The sequence below is a fragment of the Staurois parvus genome, unplaced genomic scaffold (assembly GCF_062004578.1).
Source record: "Staurois parvus isolate SC_StPar_1 unplaced genomic scaffold, SC_StPar_1.0 ptg000678l, whole genome shotgun sequence".
NCBI classification, from domain to species: domain Eukaryota; kingdom Metazoa; phylum Chordata; class Amphibia; order Anura; family Ranidae; genus Staurois; species Staurois parvus.
The window spans coordinates 1361521-1389312 of NW_028318474.1; the positions used below are offsets into that span (position 1 = coordinate 1361521).

The 27792-nt window shown below is 41.0% G+C and overlaps 1 protein-coding gene across 1 annotated transcript in view; it reads left to right on the top strand.

The window, feature by feature from the left end:
* The window catches only part of LOC149447647 (adhesion G protein-coupled receptor F5-like), a 183969-nt gene that overhangs the window by 119045 nt on the left and 37132 nt on the right, over positions 1 to 27792 (top strand). Inside the window, exons 12-13 of the mRNA XM_089652272.1 lie at positions 21083 to 21288; positions 25681 to 25860. Of these exons, the coding sequence (XP_089508398.1) occupies positions 21083 to 21288; positions 25681 to 25860 (386 nt within the window). The remainder of the gene's footprint in view (positions 1 to 21082; positions 21289 to 25680; positions 25861 to 27792) is intronic.

The window sequence follows — 27792 nt, forward strand, 5'->3', positions numbered from 1 at the left end:
TCATGGAGAGGGGCTACCAATTCCTAAAGCACCAGAATCCTTCGTGGTTGAGTCAAGTGAGGAAGAACCTGAAGCGTGTAATCATCAACCGTCAACCTCACATGACCCAGACTTTCTTCCATCCACACCCACTGAACCACACCTCATTACACAAGTGGAATTGAGCGATCTTATCAGAGACCTGGATCTTCCGAAGAACAAGGCAGAGCTTTTGGGGTCAAGACTACAACAGTGGAATCTCCTAGCAAGTGATGTTCGTACGTCTTTCTACCGTCATCGTCAGAAAGATCTGATCCCATTCTTCGTCCAGGAAGGTGATATTGCTGTATGTAACAATGTTCATGGTTTAATCTCAGCCATCGGCGTATGCTATGATCCCGATGAGTGGAGGCTGTTCATTGATGCTTCAAAGGCGAGTCTTAAAGCTGTTTTGCTCCATAATGGCAATCAGCTGCCGTCAGTTCCAGTTGCTTACGCAGTTTCAATGAAAGAAACGTATGAAAACTTGAAAGAGCTTTTAAGGTGCATCAACTATGATGAACATCAATGGTCGATTTGTGGTGACCTGAAGGTGATTGCTATCCTACTTGGACTTCAAGGTGGATATACTAAGTACTGCTGCTTCCTCTGTGAGTGGGACAGTCGTGCGAGAGAAATGCACTATGCCAAAAGAGACTGGCCATTACGCCAGTCATTGCAGCCTGGAGAAAAAAATGTTAACTATCCAGCACTTGTAGACAGCAATAAGATCTTATTACCTCCATTATACATCAAGTTGGGATTAATGAAAAACTTTGTTAAGGCAATGGACAAGAATAAAGCAGGTTTCAAGTACCTGATTAGCAAATTTCCAGCACTTAGTGCTGCAAAAATAAATGAAGGAGTCTTTGTTGGGCCACAGATTCATAAACTTATTCATGATGATGAGTTTCTTTCTCTGTTGCGTGGAAAGGAAAAGGCTGCCTGGACAGCATTTGTATCAGTGACATCAAATTTTCTTGGAAACAATAAAACACCAGACTACAAGAAAGTGGTAGAAAAACTCATTCAGACTTACAGAAATCTGGGTTGCAACATGTCTCTAAAAATTCATTTTCTACATTCGCATCTAGATTTTTTTCCCACCAAACTGTGGAGCAGTGAGTGATGAACACGGAGAGCGCTTCCATCAAGACATTGCAGCTATGGAAAGAAGATATCAAGGTAAATGGAGCCCATCAATGCTTGCTGACTATTGCTGGACAGTTGTAAGAGATAGCCCTTTCCTCGAATACAAGAGAAAAGCCAAGAGAAGCAAAACCGACACAAACTGAAGACAAAACTAGTGAGAATCCTAAGTATTAAAATGATTCTACTTAGCTTATGGCTATAATTTTTCTTGGTAATCCTATGCAATATATTATGCCATTTAGGCTTTGTTATGTAGTCAATATCACTTGCTTTATATTTGTGGAAAGACATCTATCTATATAATTATTGTGCATTATGTAGTCATTACGCCTATAGTAGAAAACTTTCCGTTTACAGAAAAACTAGAGCCAATTGACAAATTTCATTGTTATATTTGAACTCAGAATGTGAAATTCATTAAGAAATGGATCCTTTTGTTTCCAAAACTGGCAAAAAATAAAAATTTGTTGAACAGTGTTATCACTGTTCCTTGGGTTGGCTGGGGCTGTTTCCAGGGTAACAACTGGTGCACCATGTTGGACAGCTTCCAGCAGCAGGAACCACGTGGAAGCAAAGCGCTTCTGGATTTGTGCTCTTTTTATTCAGCCTCTAATACTATAAAAGCCAACTACAGTAGAGCATACTGTCTGACATCACTGATCATGAGCTGGGCACACTTCCGTACACAAGCTAGACACATGCCATGGTCTCTTTACAGGATAGACTTCAGGTGCATGCAGGGGACGTATCCTGATGAGTACAGCAAGGGTTTGCAGGAATTAATGTGCCCTAGCAGGGACACTAAGTCACCGGTCACACCGCTGTGATTTAAAATCACGTGATTTGTGTGCGATTTCAGCGCGATTTCAGGTGCAATTTGTGAAGACTTTATTGCTGCTTGTGAAGATTTTCAACCATTTCTTGCAATTTGAAGTGCTATTTCCATTATATTCTATGTATGTGAAATCGCCAAAAAACTGCAGAAAAAGTGATGCAGGAACTACTTTAGAAATCACTCTGCAGCAAAGTACAAATGTTAAGATACTGACATTCACATTCATTGGATGTGATGATTTCAGGTGCAAATTCAATTCCCAAATCGCACCTGAAATCGCACCCGGTATGACCGGGCACTAAGAGACTGCACCTGGTAATGCCTTAACAGGCAGGAGTTTGCGGTCATGTGTACACAGCATTAAGGCATAACTCCAGACATAGAAGTAGGCACTAACTTAATTAACTCTTCTGTAACTCGTGGCCAAACCTGTTTACTGGTAACTCTAAGCACTCTAGACACAGATACTAGTTAGAGAACACCATTCTACAGGTGTGCAGCATTTAGGGACCATTATCACAGAGCCTGTACTGGTCACCACCAACACAACAAATTATTTCACCTCACTCCCGGTGACATGTCCGACTGTTGCTCCTGGACACAGGGAACCTGGACACAGGGAATACACACTTGACTCTAAGTACATGCTGACTCTCTTCCCAGGGGCCCCTCTACATCTCTCTTTCTCCCATGACTCCCAGGCTAGGTCTCTAGGTATGCTGTGTTGCGGATCCAGTCCCAAATGTGGGGAGCCAGCCGCTAGTGAAGGGGCCAAGCATAACTCCCCTCCACTACCAGAGTAACTGATACCTTTACCAGACATCCTTTCCCTGGCTGGTTGGATGCCTTTAGCAAATGACGCAACAGAAATATAGTCTGCACTAGACAGCATCCTGCATGCTGGACTCTATCTACTATATCTCACTAGCTCAGTCCCCTTGTTGTTGTGTGTGTAAGCCCTGTTCATTTGATATGCTGTGCATGCACCCCTTCAAGAGACTTCAGACCAGGCAAAAAGGTGAACAAAATAAAGATTCCTTACTGAGGTAGTTTGCAGTTAACAGTACAGTTGTCAAGACTGCTCCATAAGTCCCTGTACAGAGTTCTAAGTGTCCCATTAAGTATTTGTAACTTAGGCAGAAGGCAAAGTTCTTTTTAGGCAATAAATCCACAATAGGTGGTACAAGTCTTTAGATTCCATGATTGGCAGTAATCTGCAAAGGGAATAGATCCATGATTGGCAGCTGTAAGTCCATGAGGGTCTTTAGGCTCCAGACCCTATTGGAATCCCCGACTGCCCTTCCATCACCCCGCAAAGGGTGATCACTTCAGCAGGGTAACAGGCTACATTTTGGCAGTATCCAAGGAGGCTTTCTCAAGGGGCTTGCAGTTTGGTATGACTTATATGGTATGGGGGCTGTAATCTTGCTAAAAATGGCATAAAAAACATTACCCTTCCAGCTTGGTTACCTCCAGCTCACAGGTGAACCTGAGCACACAGTGCAACATAATGACATTGTAACATTTTGCACTTGGCTGGCTCAATTACTGTGAGGACCCAAGCAAGGACAGGAAAAACAAGAACTCACATAGGAAGACACATCAGCCCTAGCACCTGCCTTCACACTCCCTTCAAATTCCCCAGCTACAAAATCCTAACTGATGAATTAAATACTCTTGACCACTGAATTCTGTATGCTGTGCTGTCCATCCCCACCAAGTGAAAAATTTTACGTAGTGAAAAATGTCCCCCCTAAAAAAGTAACACCTATCATTCTCCTCTGCACCCCTATCCACAGCTCACCTCTGCACCTCCCATCCATAGTTCACCTCTACAACTCCCTTCCACAGCTCACCACTACACCTCCAGTCCTCAGCTCACCTCTGCACCCCACTGGATACAACTCATCTATGAACTTCCACCCAAGCTCACTTCTGCATCCTTGTCCAAAGCTCACATCTACACCTTTCACTCACAACCAACCTCTGCATTTCTGTCCATAGCTCACCTCTGCACCCCCATCCACAACTATCCACAGCTCCCTTCTGCACCCCCATCCACAACTATCCACAGTTCCCTTCTGCACCCCCCATCTGCATTCACCTTTGTACTACCCTTGGACTCACTTCTGCACCCCCCTTTTGCAACTCACCTCTGCAGCCCTATATGCTATTCACATATTGAAACTCATCTCTACACCCCCAGTCTGCAACTCATTTCTGCACCCCATGTCCGCAGCTCATCTTTGCATCCTCTGTTGTAACTCATCTCTGCACCCTCTTCTTCAACCCCTTTCTGCACTCCCCCAATCCGCAGTCCATTTCTGCAGTCCCATCCGCAACTCACCTCTACACCCCCTGTTCGCAGCTCACCTCTGCACCCCCTGTCCATAGCTCACCTTTGCACGCTTCTCCACAGCTCACCTCTGCAACCCCTTATCCACAGCTCTGCTCTGCACTCCTCCATCTGCTACTCACCTCTGCACTCCCCCTATCCACAACTCACCTCTACACCCCCTGTTTGCAGCTCACCACTGCACCTCCTGACTGCTCATTGCTTCCACCACTCTCCCAGGTAGTATTTTATGCTTTCCTTTTGTTTAAACTCATCTTTTACCTAAGACGTTAGGACAGTCCTATGACACCACAGGGTCCTCTTTCTCTTTGGTTCTTTTCTTGGCTGGGCTGTCCTCAGTGATGCACCATTACACAATGAATGCAGGGCACCATGCCATGCACTCCAAGGGGGCAGGCCCCTATACCCTGCACTCACTGTATGTTCTTAGCCTTATGGACTGATTGACACTGGGTGACATTTAACCTGGAAAGCTGAGGACATCTTGTGGTAAAAAAAATTATGTGGGGGCAACTCCAAACAGGAAGTATTGCTTTGATCAGTCCAAGGGCGTAACTATAGTCATAGCAGCAATTGCGGACTGATTGGGGGGGGGGGTGGCTATCATTGTTGTCACAGATGAATAACAGCTTGTAAATGAGATTGTCACACCTAGTCCTGCCTACTGCTTTCAGGATTAACAGCCCTGCCTCTGTTGCTGAATCCCTCCCACTGTGAGCTGCAGTGGCTGGGAGAGGAGTGTATGAGACACAAATGAAGGAGGATTTGCCTGATGCAATGGAATTAAAATTAGTGGGTTCTTTTTTTTTGCTCTTGCTTTACATAATAACGGGATTTGACTTGTTTTGACTGCCACACAGGAGTCTTTATATTTTATTTCAGTTAATACTGTACTTTTTTTTTTTGTCCAAACAAATTTTATTGAAGATACATACCATGTACAGACAGAGTTACAGCTTTCAGATGGGTTATATTCCAAAGAAATTACATTAAAATACAATACAAAGAAAGAAGATTAAGGGAAAAGAGAAAAAAATGGAGGGAACTTCAGGCAACTTTCATATATAGCAAAATGGTACCTATGCAGCCCTTATCAGTCCTAAACATGTAGATATTTGTTAATTACAGAAGAGCAGAAGGCCAACACATTTGACTGATAGCCTTTGTCAAGTCAGCATAGTCATGCATATGGTGTTACAGGACAACTTATGACAGCAGAGTATAGGAATGAAAGGTCAGAGGGGTAGGACGCCTCTCATTCCCAAGATGCAAAAAAATGTACATTTGAGCTATTGTGACAAGGAGTAAGAGTTATCAGATATACTTCTGCCAATGTTATCCTCCTAGAGAAGTGTTCTCCCGGTCATATGGCTCCAAGGAGGAAAACAAAAAAGGGGAGGGGGTGTGGAGGGGAGAGGGAATGGGAGTAGGGAAGGTGTGTGGGAAGGTATGATGCAGGTAGAGGAGAAAAGGGCATGACATTAAAAAGATGGGGGGGTGAAAAGATCAAGAGAGAAGATCAGGAATAATTAGCAGAGAGTGAAGGAAAGACATCTCCTCAAGTGCCTGATGGAGGAGAAGGAAGAGAGAAGTAGGATGTAAAAGAGCCTCCATCGAAGCATCTCTACTTCTACCCTACCCCTGTATTCGATTTATCTCGCTGGTGCGGGTGAACGTGTAGCAGGTATGGATAGCGAGAAAGGGTTTTGGGATGAACAGGAATAGCAATTTCAATAAGACCTTTGAGTACTGAAGGCTTAAGGAAACAAAGTCGCTCAAGTGTAGCATTTATATTCGAATACAGGTTCAGGGTATGTCAGTCACCAGCCTGCGTGTATTAAAATTATACAATTACTATGTAAATGATTAGTATTATGTATCACTAGAACAATGACCTTTTAAGATTGGCATTAGAGAGACAGGAACCCTTAATGGCTCTACTTTGGGGCACCACCTCACGTATCTATGACCCTGGATCAGGCATATTGGTGGGTATAGGTAAACAGTCGCATTCAGACCTTTATGGCACAATCTGTATTACTGCTTTGCACAGATCAAGAGAGAAGATCCTTAAAATCAAAAATCTATTGCAAGGCACATCCAAATCATCAGGCTGTGTATAGAGAAAAAAAGTTGCTTGTTTTGGGGTTCTATCTTTGTCTTGGGTGCTTTCCACACAATTAGCTGAAGGTTAGACCTATCTGGGTCTGTAATATGGTAAAAAGTATTATCTGATCCCATAATAAACACATTTCCATTTCTGTAATCCCCAGCATCATCAAATGACTGCCCGGAAGAAAAACTGATTCTGTATCAGTAGAAGAATGACCTTTTAGCTGTGGTTAGAGACTGGGGGGGGGGGGGATAATAGCTCTACTCTGGGGCACCACCTCACATATCTATGACCCTGGATCACACATATTGGTGGGCATAGGTGCACAGTCGCATCCAGACCTTTATGGCATAATCTGTATTAATGCTTTGCCCAGATCAAGAGAGAAGATCTTTAAAATCAAAAATCTATTGCAGGGCACATCCAATCATTAGGCTGTGTACAGAGAAAAAAAGTTGCTTGTTTTGGGGCTTTGTCTTTGTCTTGAGAAGAAAGAGAAGTGCGCCAGACTAAGTGCAGTATGAATATAAAAGTTTATTGCACACAAGATTATAAAAACTCACAAGACGTGGGTAGATATCAGGCATCAATATATAAGGAGGAGGATGTCATCTGTGCTGCACCTCACAAATGGATGGCTGTAATGCCAAGATGTTGCGTGGCTGGCGCTCTAGGCGGGTCCCACAGGAGGAGGCGAGGATGGCAGGCGCAGTAACCGGGAGTCGCGGCGCAGATAAGAACCGGGATCCAGGGCAGGCACTGCTGATCTCTCACATCAGCGTGGGTACAGTAGCCAGCTTGAGGCACATCCAAGATGGCCGCCGGGCAGGAAATGACATCAGGGCGTTGCTGAGAATCCTCCAAGGGGGCGGTGATGCGTTTCTAGGCAACCTGCCTTTTCATCAGACCTGATTGGCTAGTGGGATGAGCCAATAAATAAGGAGAAGAGGAAGGGGTGGGGCAACTGAGGGGCGTGGTAGTGAAATTAAAAAAAATGTATAATGCATACAGGCTTAACAAGCAGTGGTGGAAAACATAAGAAATAAACGGTGAGCAGCTGCTTTCTGTAGAACATGTGAAAGATAGGAAGAATAGAAGGAAAGGAAAGGAAAGAAATGGAGAAAAAAAAAAAAACGCATGTGAAAGATAAAAGATTACACAGGGAATATTTAATTATAAACGTTATTACTATGATGTGGATTATAAAGGGTAAGATGGGCGGGTAAGAAGGTGGAATATGAAGGGGGAGACAATCAGGGGAAAAAAAAAAAAAAAAAGGGGGAAGTGGTGGGAATTGAAGTATCTACTATAAAAAATAAATAAAAAAAAAAAATATATGAAGAATAAATTAAAATAATTTTTTTAAAAAAATTAAATAATCGTGTGTATCTCAATCTCTTCATTGAGGCCCCTAGGTGCAAGGGTATCTAAAGTAAAAATCCAATAGGTCTCCTGTTGGCATAATAGTTTGAAACGTTCAGCTGGGGGGAGATGGTCTGGTATAGCCTCAATGACCCATACTTGTAGATGGAGAGAGGATTTAGAATGAAACTCTGAAAAATGGCGGGGAACACTGTATTTGGTAATGCCATCATCAACTGACCTCCGGTGCTCTCCAAATCTTTTTCGCAGTGTTCTAATGGTACGTCCCACATATAAAAGGCCGCACGGGCAGGACAAACAATAAATTACATATGTGGAAGAGCAATTATAAAAGGCTTGGAGGGGATAGACTTTTCCATTAATTGTAAAATTTTGTTGCCCATGCTTCACATGGGCACACGTGAGGCAGAGCGGTTTATTGCAGCGGAACATCCCAGTAAGTGGGATTAGTACCGGTCTATTGTGAGTGGGAGGGGATTTCAGGGGTGGAATTTTACTAGGTGCAATTTTATTCTTAATGTTAATTGCTCTTCTATATACAAATGTGGGGGTAGGAGGCATAATCATTTTAAGATGTGGATCTTGATGTAAGATAGGCCAGTGTTTCTTCAGGATGGATTCCATTTTGTGATGTTTAGAATGGAACTGTGTAATGAAACGGATATTGTTGTTGTTCGATGATTGCGGCTTAGGTGGGGGGATCGTGTCTGATAAGTAGGTGAGATATGCTTGTTCCACTAACTCAGAGGGATATCCTTTTTCTGCAAATTTTTATTTTAATTCAATGCTTTGGGCTTTGTAGTCCTTAAGTAAGGTACAGTTGCGTCGAAGTCTGCAAAACTGTCCTTTGGGTATATTTTTGAGCCATCTAGGATGATGACAGCTAGTATAATGAAGAAAGGAATTACCAGCGGTTGGTTTGGTGTAATTTTTAGCTATAATATTAGAGTCCGAGTGGCTAAGTTCCAGGTCAAGAAAACTTAGTGAGGTAGGGTCCATAACGTGGGTAAAAGAAAGATTGAATGGGTTATTGTTACAGTGTTGAATGAAAGATGCAAGAGAAGTGACAGGGCCGTCCCAGATGATGATAATGTCGTCTATATAACGACCATTGAACACCAAATGGGCAGCAAAGATGTTATTACTCCAGATATAGCGATCTTCCCAGAGGCCCATGGTGAGATTGGCATAGCTAGGTGCAAAATTAGCGCCCATGGCTGTGCCTGTTTTTTGTAAATAGAAACTATCATTAAACAAAAAATAGTTGTGCTGGAGGCAGAATTTTGTAGCAGTGAGGATGAAATTAATCTGGCTAGGGTGGAGGGAAGCATCCAAAGACAGGAAGTGTAGAACAGCTTCTAGTCCTACATCGTGAGGGATAGAGGTGTATAGGGAACTAACGTCAAGGGAGACCCAGATATAAGAAGGTTCCCAGGAGTACGCCTCAAGAATTTCCAATAGATGTACACCATCCCGAATATAGGAAGGAAGTGATTGGGCTAGAGGTTGGAGAAAGCTATCAATATAGAGCGAATAGCTGGTGGTAATGCTCTCCATAGCTGCAACTATAGGGCGGCCAGGCAGATGATCAAGGTCTTTATGGATTTTTGGGAGATGATAAAAATATGGAGTTTTGAATATGTCTCTCCGGAAAAAAGAGGCCTCTGATTTAGAGAGGATTCCTTCCTGGGTGGCAATTTTGATGATATCATTCGATTCTAGGATGTATTTAGGAAGAGGGTCCGAGGCTAGTTTAAGGTAGGTGTTGGAATCAGACAACAGACGATTGGCTTCATTAAAATAATCGACCTTATCTTGGATGACTATCCCTCCCCCCTTGTCAGCTGTCTTAATGATAATATCAGAGTTATTGCTAAGGGTTTTGAGGGCTAAGAATTCAGAGTGGTTGAGGTTAGATGTAAATTTAGTGTTTTCAGAACAGAGGATTTTGAGATCAGAGTGTACCATTTGAAAAAAAGTCTCTATGTAGGGACCCTTATTATAAGTTGGGTTGAATGTGGATGGTGGTTTTAGATTTGTATGTCTAATACGGGGAGAATCTGGAGGATATTGAGACAGAAGAAAGGTGTCATCTGGGTCTCCGTCATCCCAGAGTTCCATTAGTAAGTCTAGGGCCTGAGGGTCAATTGAAGGATCTGTTTCCACAATGGTGGTGTTAGGGGATAGAGATGATGTTTTGGAGTTCTTAAGGGGCTGTAGCTGAAAATGTCTTTTGAGAGTAAGATTGCGGGTGAATTTATTGAGGTCTTTGAATAGGGTAAAAGGATTAGGTGTAGTAGTCGGTGCAAAATTGAGGCCTCTTTTTAGTAGTGACAGTTCACTATCTGTTAATGTGATGGATGAAAGGTTATAAACTTTTATAGTTTCCTGATTTTGACAGGTTTTTTTGGGTTTATGTCGACCCCCTCTCCTGCCTCTTCGTCGTGTTTTCTTTTTAATAGGCTGGAGCGGGGGGTCTGATCTAAAAAAGGGACCTCAATATTGCTGGGCTGTTCAGGGGAATAATTGGTGGTAGCATTGACTGTGGATATATGACTAATATGGTTGGTGGTATGGGTAGTGCGGTGTGTGGTGTGTTGGGGTATAGGATGGGGAATGTGGTGGGTATGAAGTGATGAGTGGGGCCGAACAGATAAATGATGTTTAGTAGGTACTGTAATGGAATGGCTGTACCTAGGGAGTAATGATTTTGGATGGACTGGCCTACTATGCCATCTGGAGGAGGAGGTAGGTTTATTACTAATAATGCCAGGGGAATGAAATGGTGGATGGTTACGAGTAGTGGTATTTTTTAAAAGGGATGGTATATGTTTGGGAGGTAAAGATATATGTAGTAAACTGGGGATGGGGGGAAGGGAAGAAGGAGGAGAAATAGGAATGACAGTTTTGGGTTTCTTCCAATTGAAGACTCTATTAAGATTATAATCATCCAGGTCTCTCCTAAGTTTACCTAATTTGGTATCTAGGAGCGAGTCCTCCCTATATTTAGTATTGCGTTTAAGTGTTTTAAGCCAGATTAGTGGAAGTGTGGGTGTAAGAGACTGAAGTTGATAAATAAGTTGTAAGGTAGTATTTTTGAGTATCTGGAACCTATCGTCTCTATACTTGATTAAAAGTTTGATCCATTTTTGTGTACAAAATTCTGCAATTTGGGCCTATTCAGAGCAAAGATCAGGATCCTTAAAGGAACAGGTATTAAGAATACGTAGGCCCCGGGGAGAAATCATGGCCAGGGAATAGCGTTTTAGAAAGAAACTGTCCCACCATTGTTGGTTGGTACGATTAATAGAATCTTCTATTTTCTTCATAACAAGGGTACATTTTTGAACTAGAGGTTTTGATAGTGAAAAAGATTGTTGAAAAAAGGAAGCAGGAAAAAGATCGTATAACTCCTCTAGAGTAGAGTACTTAGATGATTCTATATCCGAAAGGATAGTAGGATTAGTAGTACTATGTGGAGATGAAGATAATGTTGGGGATATCATTATGGACATGGGCAAAAGTATATACTATATTGGAAATGATGGGAAAAAGGAAGGGGTTGTTTAAGGTAATGGAATTAAATTATACAGTGTATAAGGTAAACATGTTCGTCAGAAAGCAGCACACAAAAAAAAAAAGTTTATATATAAAACATAAATGGCAATCAATTAAATTGGTATTAGAGAAAGCACAGCATTAATTAAATGGTCTATAATAAAAATGAGTGAACAAATGCATCAATTGAACAAATAAAACACCAGCAAAAACAATCACAATCAAGAAAGACAAATCAATAAATTTAAATGGAAAAAGGGAAGTTCTCTGCAGCACAATAAAGGTTTAGTATAAAAGACAAAAATAAAAATGCAATTGGCGCAAGAGAATTTGTAGTGGATATAACGTTCACTCAGTAAATCTTAAACAAAATAATCCAGTAAACAGAAATTAAGATATATAAATCATATATGCCAGTAATAAAGGGACAACAAGTAGATGATGCAGCTTTAGTGGTGAGGAAAGGGAAGGGGGGAGGGGGGTAGGGAAAGGAGGGGAAAAAAGGCCTTGTGATGCAAACAGTACTGCATTGAGATAGATGGTATATATATATGTATACATATATATACACAACGCTGCAATGTAGACACCGTCGTGAGGCTTGCACTTTCTAGAGTAAACCGGACTCTGTGGTAAATGGAGAAGAAAGAGAAGTGCGCCAGACTAAGTGCAGTATGAATATAAAAGTTTATTGCACACAAGATTATAAAAACTCACAAGAAGTGGGTAGATATCAGGCATCAATATATAAGGAGGAGGATGTCATCTGTGCTGCACCTCACAAATGGATGGCTGTAATGCCAAGATGTTGCGTGGCTGGCGCTCTAGGCGGGTCCCACAGGAGGAGGCGAGGATGGCAGGCGCAGTAACCGGGAGTCGCGGCGCAGATAAGAACCGGGATCCAGGGCAGGCACTGCTGATCTCTCACATCAGCGTAGGTACAGTAGCCAGCTTGAGGCACATCCAAGATGGCCGCCGGGCAGGAAATGACATCGGGGCGTTGCTGGGAATCCTCCAAGGGGGCGGTGACGCGTTTCTAGGCAACCTGCCTTTTTTTCAGACCTGATTGGCTAGTGGGATGAGCCAATAAATAAGAAGAGGAAGGGGTGGGGCAACTGAGGGGCGGGGTAGTGAAATTAAAAAAAATGTATAATGCATACAGGCTTAACAAGCAGTGGTGGAAAACATAAGAAATAAACGGTGAGCAGCTGCTTTCTGTAGAACATGTGAAAGATAGGAAGAATAGAAGGAAAGGAAAGGAAAGAAATGGAAAAAAACAAAAAAAACAAAAAAAAACGCATGTGGAAGATAAAAGATTACACAGGGAATATTTAATTATAAACGTTATTACTATGATGTGGATTATAAAGGGTAAGATGGGCGGGTAAGAAGGTGGAATATGAAGGGGGAGGGGGAGACAATCAGGGGAAAAAAAAAGGGGAAGTGGTGGGAATTGAAGTATCTACTATAAAAAATAAATAAAAAACAAAATATATGAAGAGTAAATTAAAATAATTTTTTTAAAAAAATTAAATAATCGTGTGTATCTCAATCTCTTCATTGAGGCCCCTAGGTGCAAAGGTATCTAAAGTAAAAATCCAATAGGTCTCCTGTTGGCATAATAATTTGAAACGTTCAGCTGGGGGGAGATGGTCTGGTATAGCCTCAATGACCCATACTTGTAGATGGAGAGAGGATTTAGAATGAAACTCTGAAAAATGGCGGGGAACACTGTATTTGGTAATGCCATCATCAACTGACCTCCGGTGCTCTCCAAATCTTTTTCGCAGTGTTCTAATGGTACGTCCCACATATAAAAGGCCGTACGAGCAGGACAAACAATAAATTACATATGTGGAAGAGCAATTATAAAAGGCTTGGAGGGGATAGACTTTTCCATTAATTGTAAAATTTTGTTGCCCATGCTTCACATGGGCACACGTGAGGCAGAGCAGTTTATTGCAGCGGAACATCCCAGTAAGTGGGATTAGTACCGGTCTATTGTGAGTGGGAAGGGATTTCAGGGGGGGAATTTTACTAGGTGCAATTTTATTCTTAATGTTAATTGCTCTTCTATATACAAATGTGGGGGTAGGGGGCATAATCATTTTAAGGTGTGGATCTTGATGTAAGATAGGCCAGTGTTTCTTCAGGATGGATTCCATTTTGTGATGTTTAGAACGGAACTGTGTAATGAAACGGATATTGTTGTTGTTCGATGATTGCGGCTTAGGTGGGGGGATCGTGTCTGATAAGTAGGTGAGATATGCTTGTTTCACTAACTCAGAGAGATATCCCTTTTCTGTAAATTTTTGTTTTAATTCAATGCTTTGGGCTTTGTAGTCCTTAAGTAAGGTACAGTTGCGTCGAAGTCTGCAAAACTGTCCTTTGGGTATATTTTTGAGCCATCTAGGATGATGACAGCTAGTATAATGAAGAAAGGAATTACCAGCGGTTGGTTTGGTGTAATTTTTAGCTATAATATTAGAGTCCGAGTGGCTAAGTTCCAGGTCAAGAAAACTTAGTGAGGTAGGGTCCATAACGTGGGTAAAAGAAAGATTGAATGGGTTATTGTTACAGTGTTGAATGAAAGATGCAAGAGAAGTGACAGGGCCGTCCCAGATGATGATAATGTCGTCTATATAACGACCATAGAACACCAAATGGGCAGCAAAGATGTTATTACTCCAGATATAGCGATCTTCCCAGAGGCCCATGGTGAGATTGGCATAGCTAGGTGCAAAATTAGCGCCCATAGTGAACAGTCACAGATAGTGAACACCACCAACCATATTAGTCATATATCCACAGTCAATGCTACCACCAATTATTCCCCTGAACAGCCCAGCAATATTGAGGTCCCTTTTTTAGATCAGACCCCCCGCTCCAGCCTATTAAAAAGAAAACACGACGAAGAGGCAGGAGAGGGGGTCGACATAAACCCAAAAAAACCTGTCAAAATCAGGAAACTATAAAAGTTTATAACCTTTCATCCATCACATTAACAGATAGTGAACTGTCACTACTAGAGATGAGCGAATCGAACCAGGCGAACCGGAATTCGAGTCGAATTTCAGGAAATATTCGATTCGCGTCGAATCCGAAATTTTGCCTACTTCGGGTGCGCGAATCGAACATTTCCAGATCAGCCGGCAAAAGTGTCCCTGCAGTGAGCTCCGCTATTTCTGACAGTTCTCTGACAGAAGGAACACATGTTTAGCGGTTGAAACATTGTATCTATTAGTTTACATTTAGGATACAGATGTTTCAACCGCTGTACATGTGAAGAAGCTGTGAGAGAACTGTCAGAAATAGAGGAACTCTGCACATACACTTTTTGCCGGCTTGGAATTATTCTTATTTTCATCCTACTTCTTCTTCTTCATCCTCATCCTCAGAAGAAGAGGATGAGGATGAGGATGAGGAAGAAGAAGAAGAAGAAGAAGAAGTAGGATGAAAAGAAGAATAATTCCAAGCCGGCAAAAAGTGTATGTGCAGAGTTCCTCTATTTCTGACAGTTCTCTGACAGCTTCTTCACATGTACAGCGGTTGAAACATCTGTATCCTAAATGGAAACTAATAGATACAATTTGTATCTATTAGTTTCCATTTAGGATACAGATGTTTCAACCGCTGTACATGTGAAGAAGCTGTCAGAGAACTGTCAGAAATAGAGGAACTCTGCACATACACTTTTTGCCGGCTTGGAATTATTCTTCTTTTCATCCTACTTCTTCTTCTTCTTCTTCATCCTCATCCTCATCCTCTTCTTCTGAGGATGAGGATGAAGAAGAAGAAGAAGAAGTAGGATGAAAAGAAGAATAATTCCAAGCCGGCAAAAAGTGTATGTGCAGAGTTCCTCTATTCTGCAGATACACTTAGAGGAGCTCTGCAGATACACTTAGAGGAGCTCTGCACATACACTTTTTGCCGGCTTGGAATTAATCTTATTTTCATCCTACTTCTTCTTCTTCTTCTTCATCCTCATCCTCATACTCAGAAGAAGAAGAAGAGGATGAGGATGAAGAAGAAGAAGAAGAAGAAGAAGTAGGATGAAAAGAAGAATAATTGCAAGCCGGCAAAAAGTGTATGTGCAGAGTTCCTCTATTCTGCAGATACACTTAGAGGAGCTCTGCAGATACACTTAGAGGAGCTCTGCACATACTTTTTGCCGGCTTGGAATTAATCTTATTTTCATCCTACTTCTTCTTCTTCTTCTTCATCCTCATCCTCAGAAGAAGAAGAAGAGGATGAGGATGAAGAAGAAGAAGAAGAAGTAGGATGAAAATAAGAATAATTCCAAGCCGGCAAAAAGTGTATGTGCAGAGTTCCTCTATTCTGCAGATACACTTAGAGGAGCTCTGCAGATACACTTAGAGTAGCTCTGCACATACACTTTTTGCCGGCTTGGAATTAATCTTATTTTCATCCTACTTCTTCTTCTTCTTCTTCTTCATCCTCATCCTCATCCTCAGAAGAAGAAGAGGATGAGGATGAAGAAGAAGAAGAAGAAGTAGGATGAAAATAAGAATAATTCCAAGCCGGCAAAAAGTGTATGTGCAGAGCTCCTCTAAGTGTATCTGCAGAGCTCCTCTAAGTGTATCTGCAGAATAGAGGAACTCTGCACATACACTTTTTGCCGGAAACCGCTGTATGGAGTGATTGTCCCAGAACTGTCAGAAATAGACTATTTCTGACAGTTCTGGGACATTCACTCCATACAGCGGTTTCAACCGCTGTATGGAGGGAATGTCATAGAACTGTCAGAAATAGACTATTAATAACAGTTCTGGGACTGTCCTTCCATACAGCGGTTGAAACATTGTATCTATTTGTTTCCATAAATGGATCCATTTATGGAAACAAATAGATACAATGTTTCAACCGCTGTATGGAAGGAATGTCCCAGAACTGTCATTAATAGTCTATTTCTGACAGTTCTATGACATTCCCTCCATACAGCGGTTGAAACCGCTGTATGGAGTGAATGTCCCAGAACTGTCAGAAATAGACTATTTATGACAGTTCTGGGACATTCACTCCATACAGCGGTTGAAACATTGTATCTATTTTTTTCCATAAATGACATTCTGCAAATACACTTAGAGGAGCGCTGCAGATACACTTTTTGCCGGCTTGGAATTAATCTTATTTTCATCCTACTTCTTCTTCTTCATCCTCATCCTCATAAGAAGAAGAAGAAGAAGTAGGATGAAAATAAGAATAATTCCAATCCGGCAAAAAGTGTATCTGCAGCGCTCCTCTAAGTGTATCTGCAGAATGTCATTTATGGAAAAAAATAGATACAATGTTGAAACCGCTGTATGGAGTGATTGTCCCAGAACTGTCAGAAATAGACTATTTCTGACAGTTCTGGGACATTCACTCCATACAGCGGTTTCAACCGCTGTATGGAAGGAATGTCATAGAACTGTCAGAAATAGACTATTAATGACAGTTCTGGGACTGTCCTTCCATACAGCGGTTGAAACATTGTATCTATTTGTTTCCATAAATGGATCCATTTATGGAAACAAATAGATACAATGTTTCAACCGCTGTATGGAAGGAATGTCCCAGAACTGTCATTAATAGTCTATTTCTGACAGTTCTATGACATTCCCTCCATACAGCGGTTGAAACCGCTGTATGGAGTGATTGTCCCAGAACTGTCAGAAATAGACTATTTATGACAGTTCTGGGACATTCACTCCATACAGCGGTTTCAACCGCTGTATGGAGGGAATGTCATAGAACTGTCAGAAATAGACTATTAATGACAGTTCTGGGACTGTCCTTCCATACAGCGGTTGAAACATTGTATCTATTTGTTTCCATAAATGGATCCATTTATGGAAACAATAAACCCAAAAAAACCTGTCAAAATCAGGAAACTATAAAAGTTTATAACCTTTCATCCATCACATTAACAGATAGTGAACTGTCACTACTAAAAAGAAGCCTCAATTTTGCACCGACTACTACACCTAATCCTTTTACCCTATTCAAAGATCTCAATAAATTCACCCGCAATCTTACTCTCAAAAGACATTTTCAGCTACAGCACCTTAAGAACTCCAAAACATCATCTCTATCCCCTAACACCACCATTGTGGAAACAGATCCTTCAATTGACCCTCAGGCCCTAGACTTACTAATGGAACTCTGGGATGACGGAGACCCAGATGACACCTTTCTTCTGTCTCAATATCCTCCAGATTCTCCCCGTATTAGACATACAAATCTAAAACCCCCATCCACATTCAACCCAACTTATAATAAGGGTCCCTACATAGAGACTTTTTTTCAAATGGTACACTCTGATCTCAAAATCCTCTGTTCTGAAAACACTAAATTTACATCTAACCTCAACCACTCTGAATTCTTAGCCCTCAAAACCCTTAGCAATAACTCTGATATTATCATTAAGACAGCTGACAAGGGGGGAGGGATAGTCATCCAAGATAAGGTCGATTATTTTAATGAAGCCAATCGTCTGTTGTCTGATTCCAACACCTACCTTAAACTAGCCTCGGACCCTCTTCCTAAATACATCCTAGAATCGAATGATATCATCAAAATTGCCACCCAGGAAGGAATCCTCTCTAAATCAGAGGCCTCTTTTTTCCGGAGAGACATATTCAAAACTCCATATTTTTATCATCTCCCAAAAATCCATAAAGACCTTGATCATCTGCCTGGCCGCCCTATAGTTGCAGCTATGGAGAGCATTACCACCAGCTATTCGCTCTATATTGATAGCTTTCTCCAACCTCTAGCCCAATCACTTCCTTCCTATATTCGGGATGGTGTACATCTATTGGAAATTCTTGAGGCGTACTCCTGGGAACCTTCTTATATCTGGGTCTCCCTTGACGTTAGTTCCCTATACACCTCTATCCCTCACGATGTAGGACTAGAAGCTGTTCTACACTTCCTGTCTTTGGATGCTTCCCTCCACCCTAGCCAGATTAATTTCATCCTCACTGCTACAAAATTCTGCCTCCAGCACAACTATTTTTTGTTTAATGATAGTTTCTATTTACAAAAAACAGGCACAGCCATGGGCGCTAATTTTGCACCTAGCTATGCCAATCTCACCATGGGCCTCTGGGAAGATCGCTATATCTGGAGTAATAACATCTTTGCTGCCCATTTGGTGTTCAATGGTCGTTATATAGACGACATTATCATCATCTGGGACGGCCCTGTCACTTCTCTTGCATCTTTCATTCAACACTGTAACAATAACCCATTCAATCTTTCTTTTACCCACGTTATGGACCCTACCTCACTAAGTTTTCTTGACCTGGAACTTAGCCACTCGGACTCTAATATTATAGCTAAAAATTACACCAAACCAACCGCTGTTAATTCCTTTCTTCATTATACTAGCTGTCATCATCCTAGATGGCTCAAAAATATACCCAAAGGACAGTTTTGCAGACTTCGACGCAACTGTACCTTACTTAAGGACTACAAAGCCCAAAGCATTGAATTAAAATAAAAATTTGCAGAAAAAGGATATCCCTCAGAGTTAGTGGAACAAGCATATCTCACCTACTTATCAGACACGATCCCCCCACCTAAGCCGCAATCATCGAACAACAACAATATCCGTTTCATTACACAGTTCCATTCTAAACATCACAAAATGGAATCCATCCTGAAGAAACACTGGCCTATCTTACATCAAGATCCACATCTTAAAATGATTATGCCTCCTACCCCCACATTTGTATATAGAAGAGCAATTAACATTAAGAATAAAATTGCACCTAGTAAAATTCCACCCCTGAAATCTCCTCCCACTCACAATAGACCGGTACTAATCCCACTTACTGGGATGTTCCGCTGCAATAAACCGCTCTGCCTCACGTGTGCCCATGTGAAGCATGGGCAACAAAATTTTACAATTAATGGAAAAGTCTATCCCCTCCAAGCCTTTTATAATTGTTCTTCCACATATGTAATTTATTGTTTGTCCTGCCCGTGCGGCCTTTTATATGTGGGACGTACCATTAGAACACTGCGAAAAAGATTTGGAGAGCACCGGAGGTCAGTTGATGATGGCATTACCAAATACAGTGTTCCCCGCCATTTTTCAGAGTTTCATTCTAAATCCTCTCTCCATCTACAAGTATGGGTCATTGAGGCTATACCAGACCATCTCCCCCCAGCTGAACGTTTCAAATTATTATGCCAACAGGAGACCTATTGGATTTTTACTTTAGATACCCTTGCACCTAGGGGCCTCAATGAAGAGATTGAGATACACACGATTATTTAATTTTTTTAAAAAAATTATTTTAATTTATTCTTCATATATTTTTTTATTTTTTTTTATTTTTTATAGTAGATACTTCAATTCCCACCACTTCCCCTTTTTTTTTTTTTTTCCCCTGATTGTCTCCCCCCCCCCCTTCATATTCCACCTTCTTACCCGCCCATCTTACCCTTTATAATCCACATCATAGTAATAACGTTTATAATTAAATATTCCCTGTGTAATCTTTTATCTTCCACATGCGTTTTTTTTTTTTTTTTTTTTCCATTTCTTTCCTTTCCTTCTATTCTTCCTATCTTTCACATGTTCTACAGAAAGCAGCTGCTCACCGTTTATTTCTTATGTTTTCCACCACTGCTTGTTAAGCCTGTATGCATTATACATTTTTTTTAATTTCACTACCCCGCCCCTCAGTTGCCCCACCCCTTCCTCTTCTCCTTATTTATTGGCTCATCCCACTAGCCAATCAGGTCTGAAAAAAAGGCAGGTTGCCTAGAAACGCGTCACCGCCCCCTTGGAGGATTCCCAGCAACGCCCTGATGTCATTTCCTGCCCGGCGGCCATCTTGGATGTGCCTCAAGCTGGCTACTGTACCCACGCTGATGTGAGAGATCAGCAGTGCCTGCCCTGGATCCCGGTTCTTATCTGCGCCGCGACTCCCGGTTACTGCGCCTGCCATCCTCGCCTCTTCCTGTGGGACCCGCCTAGAGCGCCAGCCACGCAACATCTTGGCATTACAGCCATCCATTTGTGAGGTGCAGCACAGATGACATCCTCCTCCTTATATATTAATGCCTGATATCTACCCACTTCTTGTGAGTTTTTATAATCTTGTGTGCAATAAACTTTTATATTCATACTGCACTTAGTCTGGCGCACTTCTCTTTCTTCTCCATTTACCACAGAGTCCGGTTTACTCTAGAAAGTGCAAGCCTCACGACGGTGTCTACATTGCAGCGTTGTATATATATGTATACATATATATATACCATCTATCTCAATCCAGTACTGTTTGCATCACAAGGCCTTTTTTCCCCTCCTTTCCCTCCCCCCTCCCCTCCCCCCTTCCCTTTCCTCACCACTAAAGCTGCATTATCTACTTGTTGTCCCTTTATTACTGGCATATATGATTTATATATCTTAATTTCTGTTTACTGGATTATTTTGTTTAAGATTTACTGAGTGAACGTTATATCCACTACAAATTCTCTTGCGCCAATTGCATTTTTATTTTTGTCTTTGTCTTGAGTGCTTTCCACACAATTAGCAGCAGGTTAGACCTACTTGGTTCAATGAATGGGTGAGTGGATTGGCTCTATATTATGGTATGAAGTATTATCTGATCTATAATGAACTTATTTACATTTCTGTAATCTCCAGCATCATCAGGAAACTGCAAGGAAGACACTACCCTACAACTTCCTACAACTCCCAGTGGTTCTACATTTAATGTGGCATGTCAGCTGGCTTACCCAAATACAACATTGCAGGGCACAATAGATTACAAATGCGAAGATGGGAATTGGTCCCCACCAGTAAATGGCTGCTACTCTGCAGTAGTTTTCCAGCAGCTGGTGGATGCTCAGGTAACAATAGATTGTTGATGCCATCGGTTGATGAGACAACATAACTTATTTCCACAAAAATGTTTTATACTTCATGGTGTGCTCCACTGCAAAATTCTCCGGTTGTGGTCTGACTCATTGCACTCCAGCAAAGCAGTCAGTAATATAGGATAAATCATTGCACTCTGGGCTGCAAACTGCAAATATTCTTGTTAATGTAAACAACCTCTGGCACTAAAGAGCGCTTTTTCTAAGAATGAAGAGACTTAAAGCTGAAATAGACATGGATTACAGCACTTGTACATACACCAAATGTATATGAGAAGTCCGCACTAAGATAACATACGTGTTGAAATCAATTTGACAGCTGCTGTGTGAATATCAAAGAATACTTTTGATACACTATAATGGATCTGCGTGACACAGCGCTTGGTGTTCTAAATCTATCTAAGAAAAATAAAGTGCTAAATCAGTGGCTAGCTGCAATAAAAAAATTGCGAAAACCTTATATCACTCAGTGTTTAGTGCTATAAATATAGTTACAACCTGCCAACTAGTCACTGATTTAGCACTGATAGTATTTGTTTTTTAAGTATGAATTTTTGATGTTTGCACATTAGATTTACAGCACCAAGCGCTGTGTCACACAGATTCACTTGTATGTACACCTGTGGATTAAAGAGCAGGGCCAACTTAATAGGATCATGGGTCCCTGGGCAAAGTAATGTCCCTACCAGCCTGCCCCACTTTACACACCTACTCTCAAGAATTAAAGTATAAATAACTGATAGTATCAAGCATATATTTATTAGTACTTTCCATAAAATCGATTTTAAACAATAAGAAAACATGCCATAAATCGAGAACTAATCGACACAGTACAGGAAGAAAAGAACAAAACAGGGCGCACTGTCCTCGTGCATTACCGTAATAATAGGAAATGTATAAAAAAATTACAAATGCATACTCACAAATCAAAAAGGTGATAAAAACAGAGAGAAGGAGTCAAAGATGTCAATCGTGGACAGCAGAGGTCCGTGGGAGAAAGTGCTACCGTGTTTCGGGAGTCTAGGGTGCTCTGAGGGAGTTTGACTCCCAAAACACATAAGCGCTTTCACCCGAGGACCTCTGCTGTTCACAATTGACATCTTTGACTCCTTGTCTCAGTTTTTATGACCTTTTTGGTTTGTGAGTATACATTTGTAGTTTTATACATTTCCTGGTAATGCACGAGGAGAGTGCACCGTTTTGTTCTTTTCTGCTAGTATCAAGATTCCCCAATCCATCAAGAGCGGCACTTCAGCGAGTGCTAGATTCCATGTTTTTTGTGCAGCAAGAAGACTTGAGCACTGGTTTCTGGCGACTGTTACAGTACAGGAAGAGGCAGAAGGGCTCAGTACAGGGAGGGGGAATGAGGACGGTACAATACGGGATCCAGAGTGCACAGTACAGGTTACGGGATGCTGCCTGGGACACGGCGATCCCGGGACAGCTTAATAAAAAGCATGACTGTCCCAGCAAGTCCAGGACAGTTGGCAAATATTTTGTAATGCTAGCTTATCATAGACCCCCCATGCACTTGGGGCCCCTGGGCCCAGGGGTGCCCATTCATTAAGATGGTCCTGTTAAAGCGGTAAATCAAGAACAAAAATTTACAACATTATATTAAGTTGCAGCTCACCAATCATTAGATGCAGTGCCTGCATTCATATTCTTTTTTAGGATTTTTTCCTTTTTTTTCACCTGGTGATCCAGCTAGTGAGTCTGTTATTTTTCAGCTTCCTTAACAGACCAAACTGTCCAGACAAAGTAGCAGAAGGTTGAAACTAACCACTCACCGTTACCATTTACCACTCATAGGGGTGTTTACAAAGGTCAGCTTTAATTCTTTTATGTAAAACCTTTATTAGCAGTTACAGGAAACAATTTTTATAATTTTGCGATAAAGTGTTAGCTAGAGTTTACCTTTAAAATGATTGTAAACCCTTACATATATCCAGTGAAATGACTGTCCTCAGATGATACACAGATGAAATAAATCCTCCTACAGTTGTATTTGTTTATCTGCAGCCCTCTCTCCTCTATGTCCATTCAAAATCCAGAGTTTATAAAGTTTTGTCTGAGATGTCAGAAAAAGGGGACCGAGAGCTGAAGTTATATTCTGACTCTGCAGAGCTTAGTGAGAAGAGCTCTGAGAGCTGATTGGAGGGAAAGAACACATCCATTGCACACAGGAACAGAGCTGGGGCTGTCAATCAGCTGGAGGTCCCTCCCCTGTCACCTTTTTTTTTCTCTTGGTGTAATGAAAATTTGTCAGAAGTGATTCATGCTGATAGTAGAGGAACAAAGCAGCAGACAGAAATTACACTTAGTGCTCAGGATTGAGACAAGTACAAACTATAGAGGGATATGGTTTGTTTATATTTCATGTCTGAGGTTTACAACCACTTTAATTTGTTAGTCAAGTCCACTGAAATCTGCTAGTCTAAAGCCCAGCATACACAGGCCAAAAATCAATCACTTCAGCGGGAACCGACTGACTTTTAGTCCATGTATGCAACATTCTGAGGACCAGTTTCCGTTAAACGGTCCTCCTGGAAAACCAGAATTCAATCAGTGCTGGCAGCCAATGGTTACAAGCGCTGATCAGTGTATTCTGGCGGGGGATGGGGGTGGGACACACACTTTTTTTTTGTTACAACTTTCTCTATAAATCTAATTAAAAATAAAATGTTTTTCATGACCATATTGCTCAGGTTAAATTTAAGGTTAGAGCTATTTCTACTGAAAAAAACAATGTATTTATTACTTTTTTAGCTCATGGCTAAAATGTAAACATTTCTTTGGTCGTAGTATATAGGTAAGTTGAACTGGTTAGTGTAACAAATGCGGCAATCGACCCACGTCCTTCTCATCAACTTGTGGCAAAGGACCAGCCAATCTCGCACTGTGCTGTCACTTACGTAACAATGCCACTCTCAGCTGCACCCTGCACAAAGATTTTCTAGCTCGCAGGACCACAATCTAGATGCCAGCAGCCTTAGAGCGATTGTCACTGGGTTAGGTTAAGTAGCAATCAACCCTTCAAACTTCAAGTTTGCTTTAAAAGTCTTAGAGATAGTTTTAACACTTTTCAAAATAGGGTTTAATAATTAAAAGGTCAAATGGTGCAATTAAATTATTTACAGAAAGGGATGTTACCAAGAAATGAAGAAATCATAAATCAACAGAGAAATAAAAAGGAGGTGAAAACAGAGAACACTTGCACACCTAGTCAGTCCATGGGCAAGCTGTTTATCGGCTCCTATAACTTGACAGATGTTCTTTCGTCAATGGTAAAACAAGAGCTTCCAACAGGTCATGACATTTCCCTTTTTCTATCATATCAAAGGGAAGTTGCCAGAGACCATCTGACCAATTACCCGGTTTAAGGGGTGATGGCTGGGAGGTCATCATGTTTTAAGTCCCAAATACAGTTTTATACTAATATTAATATCTTCCAATATGTGCAGGTTGTATTCTAGGAACTGGTAAATTATTGTTCTGCATCATATTTCGTGTCCAGAGATACCAAACACAGAGTATTTTGCTTGGATCTGTCACCAAAGGGGGAGAAGACTTCTTTCTCCCCTTTCATATGTGCTAACATAATCCTGTATGACCTTGATTTGTTCAGTATGATATTTTCCGCATTTGGCGAGTGGAAATAACATGGGGGCGAGTGTGTCCCATGCGCTGCATCAGCTTCCTATTGTTATGCTATATTGTTTGGCATCAAAGGAAGCTCTACAGAGAAAGTTGGTTATATGGTTGTCAATGTCATAGTTCACATCAGTGCTTGCAGTTCCAGTGTGTTCCAGTTGCAGAAAAAAAAAGTAGAACAAGATGCATTTTTTCTGCACGGAATTGTACTGGAATGCAGTAAAACGCTGAAAAAATGCACCAGAATGCACTGGCATGCACCAAAACACACCAAAAACACACTGGAATGCACATGTCCCAATATAAATTGAAGAAAAAGAGAGAGGAAAAAATGAACTGTAATGCATAAAAAATGCACTGGAACACGTAAAAACTCATCAAAAATGCACCAGAACGCGCCAAAAACACACATGCAAAAACGCCTCTGGAACACATCTGGACTGCGTTTTTATAGTGTGAGCCAGCCCTTAGAGAAAGTCTCTTACGTGTGATTGTAAAGATGAAAAAAATGCTCTAAGTTTATAAAAGGTTTGAGCAGTTACATTTAATATTTTGTCTCCCTATTGATGTAAAGCACCTATTTTCCCTTTATGTTACATTGTTAATGTTTTGAAGTGTACAGTGTGTGAAGAAAAGATTGCACAAAAAGAAGTGTATAAGATAACTAATTCAACAATGTTTTTCTTTCTTCTGTCCATCACTTTACACTAGAACATAATAGGTGGTCCGACAGTACAGACAGATATGCCGAAATTACTTGAAAGTATCAATACCACAGCCTTCAACGAAAAAAAAAACATTGAGGACTCCTCTAAAACTTTACAGCTCATGGTGAACATCATATCCATAGTCTCAAACACAAAGATAACAGTGGAGCCAGAAATGATGAAGGTACACCTGTCTATATCAGCCAAAAAGGAATGGGAAGTCACCTCTGCCCAAGCTACACCCCATCTGATGCATTTCACCCTCCCATGGGCTTAGCCATAGCCATGACTAAGCCTGTGGGAGGGTGAAACATGTCAGAGCATTGGCTTGGGAAGAGACAAGCTGAAGCCATTCTTCTATATATGGTGATTGTGCTGGCAACTGGCGTGTGGCTCCCTATTTGAGAAGGCTGGACAAGCCCTCTTGGATGCCGGCACCCAGCAGCATTGAAGTAACTGCGTTGTTGTATGTTTATATTTGGAGCGCCACTCTTCATTATTTCTTACAGTCACAATAAAATAAATGTATTTACATGTGTTTACTAGATTTAACTGTATTTTTATGGAAGGACATAAACATTTAGAGGATATAGAGGATATCTATGTATTTAAAAAAAACGTCACACCTTTCACTCATATCAGAGCTTTCTTATAGAGTTCCTTGAATAAATTCTGATATGAGTGAAACTTGTTAGGGCTTTGTGATTAAACAGAAGGAACTGTCTGCACTTGGAATCTAGATACATTAAAGTGGAGGCTTTTACATGATGAGAGGCTCTCCTTTTCCTTTTCAAAGATGATAGTTTAGTCCACATTTTGTTCTACATTTGTAGCTTAAAGTGTTACTAAACCCACAACAGTAAATCAGTCTGTATACGCAGTAAAGCATGCTTGTTATACTCACTGGGGAACCTAAGGGGTTAATCCTCTGCATTGTGTAAAAAGGCTGATCCTTTCTTCTCTGTCCCTCCCCTTTTTCAAGTGACCATCTCTTATCTCCAGACTGAATTGTAGGCATGCACATGCTCAGCTTGGTGTGTATTGCTAGAGAGGTTTTTTTTTTTCTTGGGAGGGTGCATGTGATCAGCACAGGGCCAATCAGCACTGTCCAGACAGAGGTCAGGGGATTTCCATCCTCCTAGAGCAGAAAGAAAACTCCTCCTACAAACTTTAGCTAGTGCTGGGCTGGACACTGATAGAAATCACAAAACTGCTGTAACTGCTGATGAGAAAAGTATTTAGAAGTTTATTTTTACTAAAATAATTGCATTTCCATGTTCTGTGTACTGTGTGAGACCAGATATAGTGAATGCAGGGTCCTGGGTTTAGTAACATTTTATTGCAGCAGAGAAAGCTCACTGATTGGAAGATAGGCCAGTTGCATGACTTTGGCAAGTCATGGGTCTGAGCTCTCGTTATACTTTTTTTTCTTCTATGCAGATCTTCTATGCAGAAGAATAGTGCTATGCTGAAATATTTATAAATATATGAAGTGCTATTAAGGTCCTTTCACACGGGCGTTCCATTTGTTTCATCAGTTCAGTCACTTTACTTCAAAGAAAAAAACGGATCACTTTTCCACCAGTTTTTCCATCAGTTTTTTCCATTCACTACCAATGCAAAAACAGATGAAGATACGGGCTGTTTGTCTGATTACATTCATTTTTTGTCCATTTTGTTTGTTTAACAGAACAAAAATAGGGCTTTAATCCGTTTCAAAAGACAGATGTGGATGTAAACAGATGATACAGCGCTGAGCAAACTATTGGCGCTTTATAAATACTGTATAATAATATAATAATACATAATCATCCGTTTTTCCATAGAGATGCATTGATATCCGTTTTTCATCCGTCAGCGCATGGATGAAAATCGAACAAACAGAACGCCTCTGTTAAAGGGGCCTTGCACCCAAATTTATACCAATTTATATCAATATATACAATATAACCCTTGCAACAAAGTTCATCATAATCTTCATAAAAATATTAGTGAAAATCAGTAAAAAAAAAAGTGCATGAAAAGAAAGTCTTTAATCTTCAGTAAATGGTATAATATATTAAATGGTGCAATAAATTAAGTTGTGATTTTCCACTCGTGACACAAGTGCAATCAC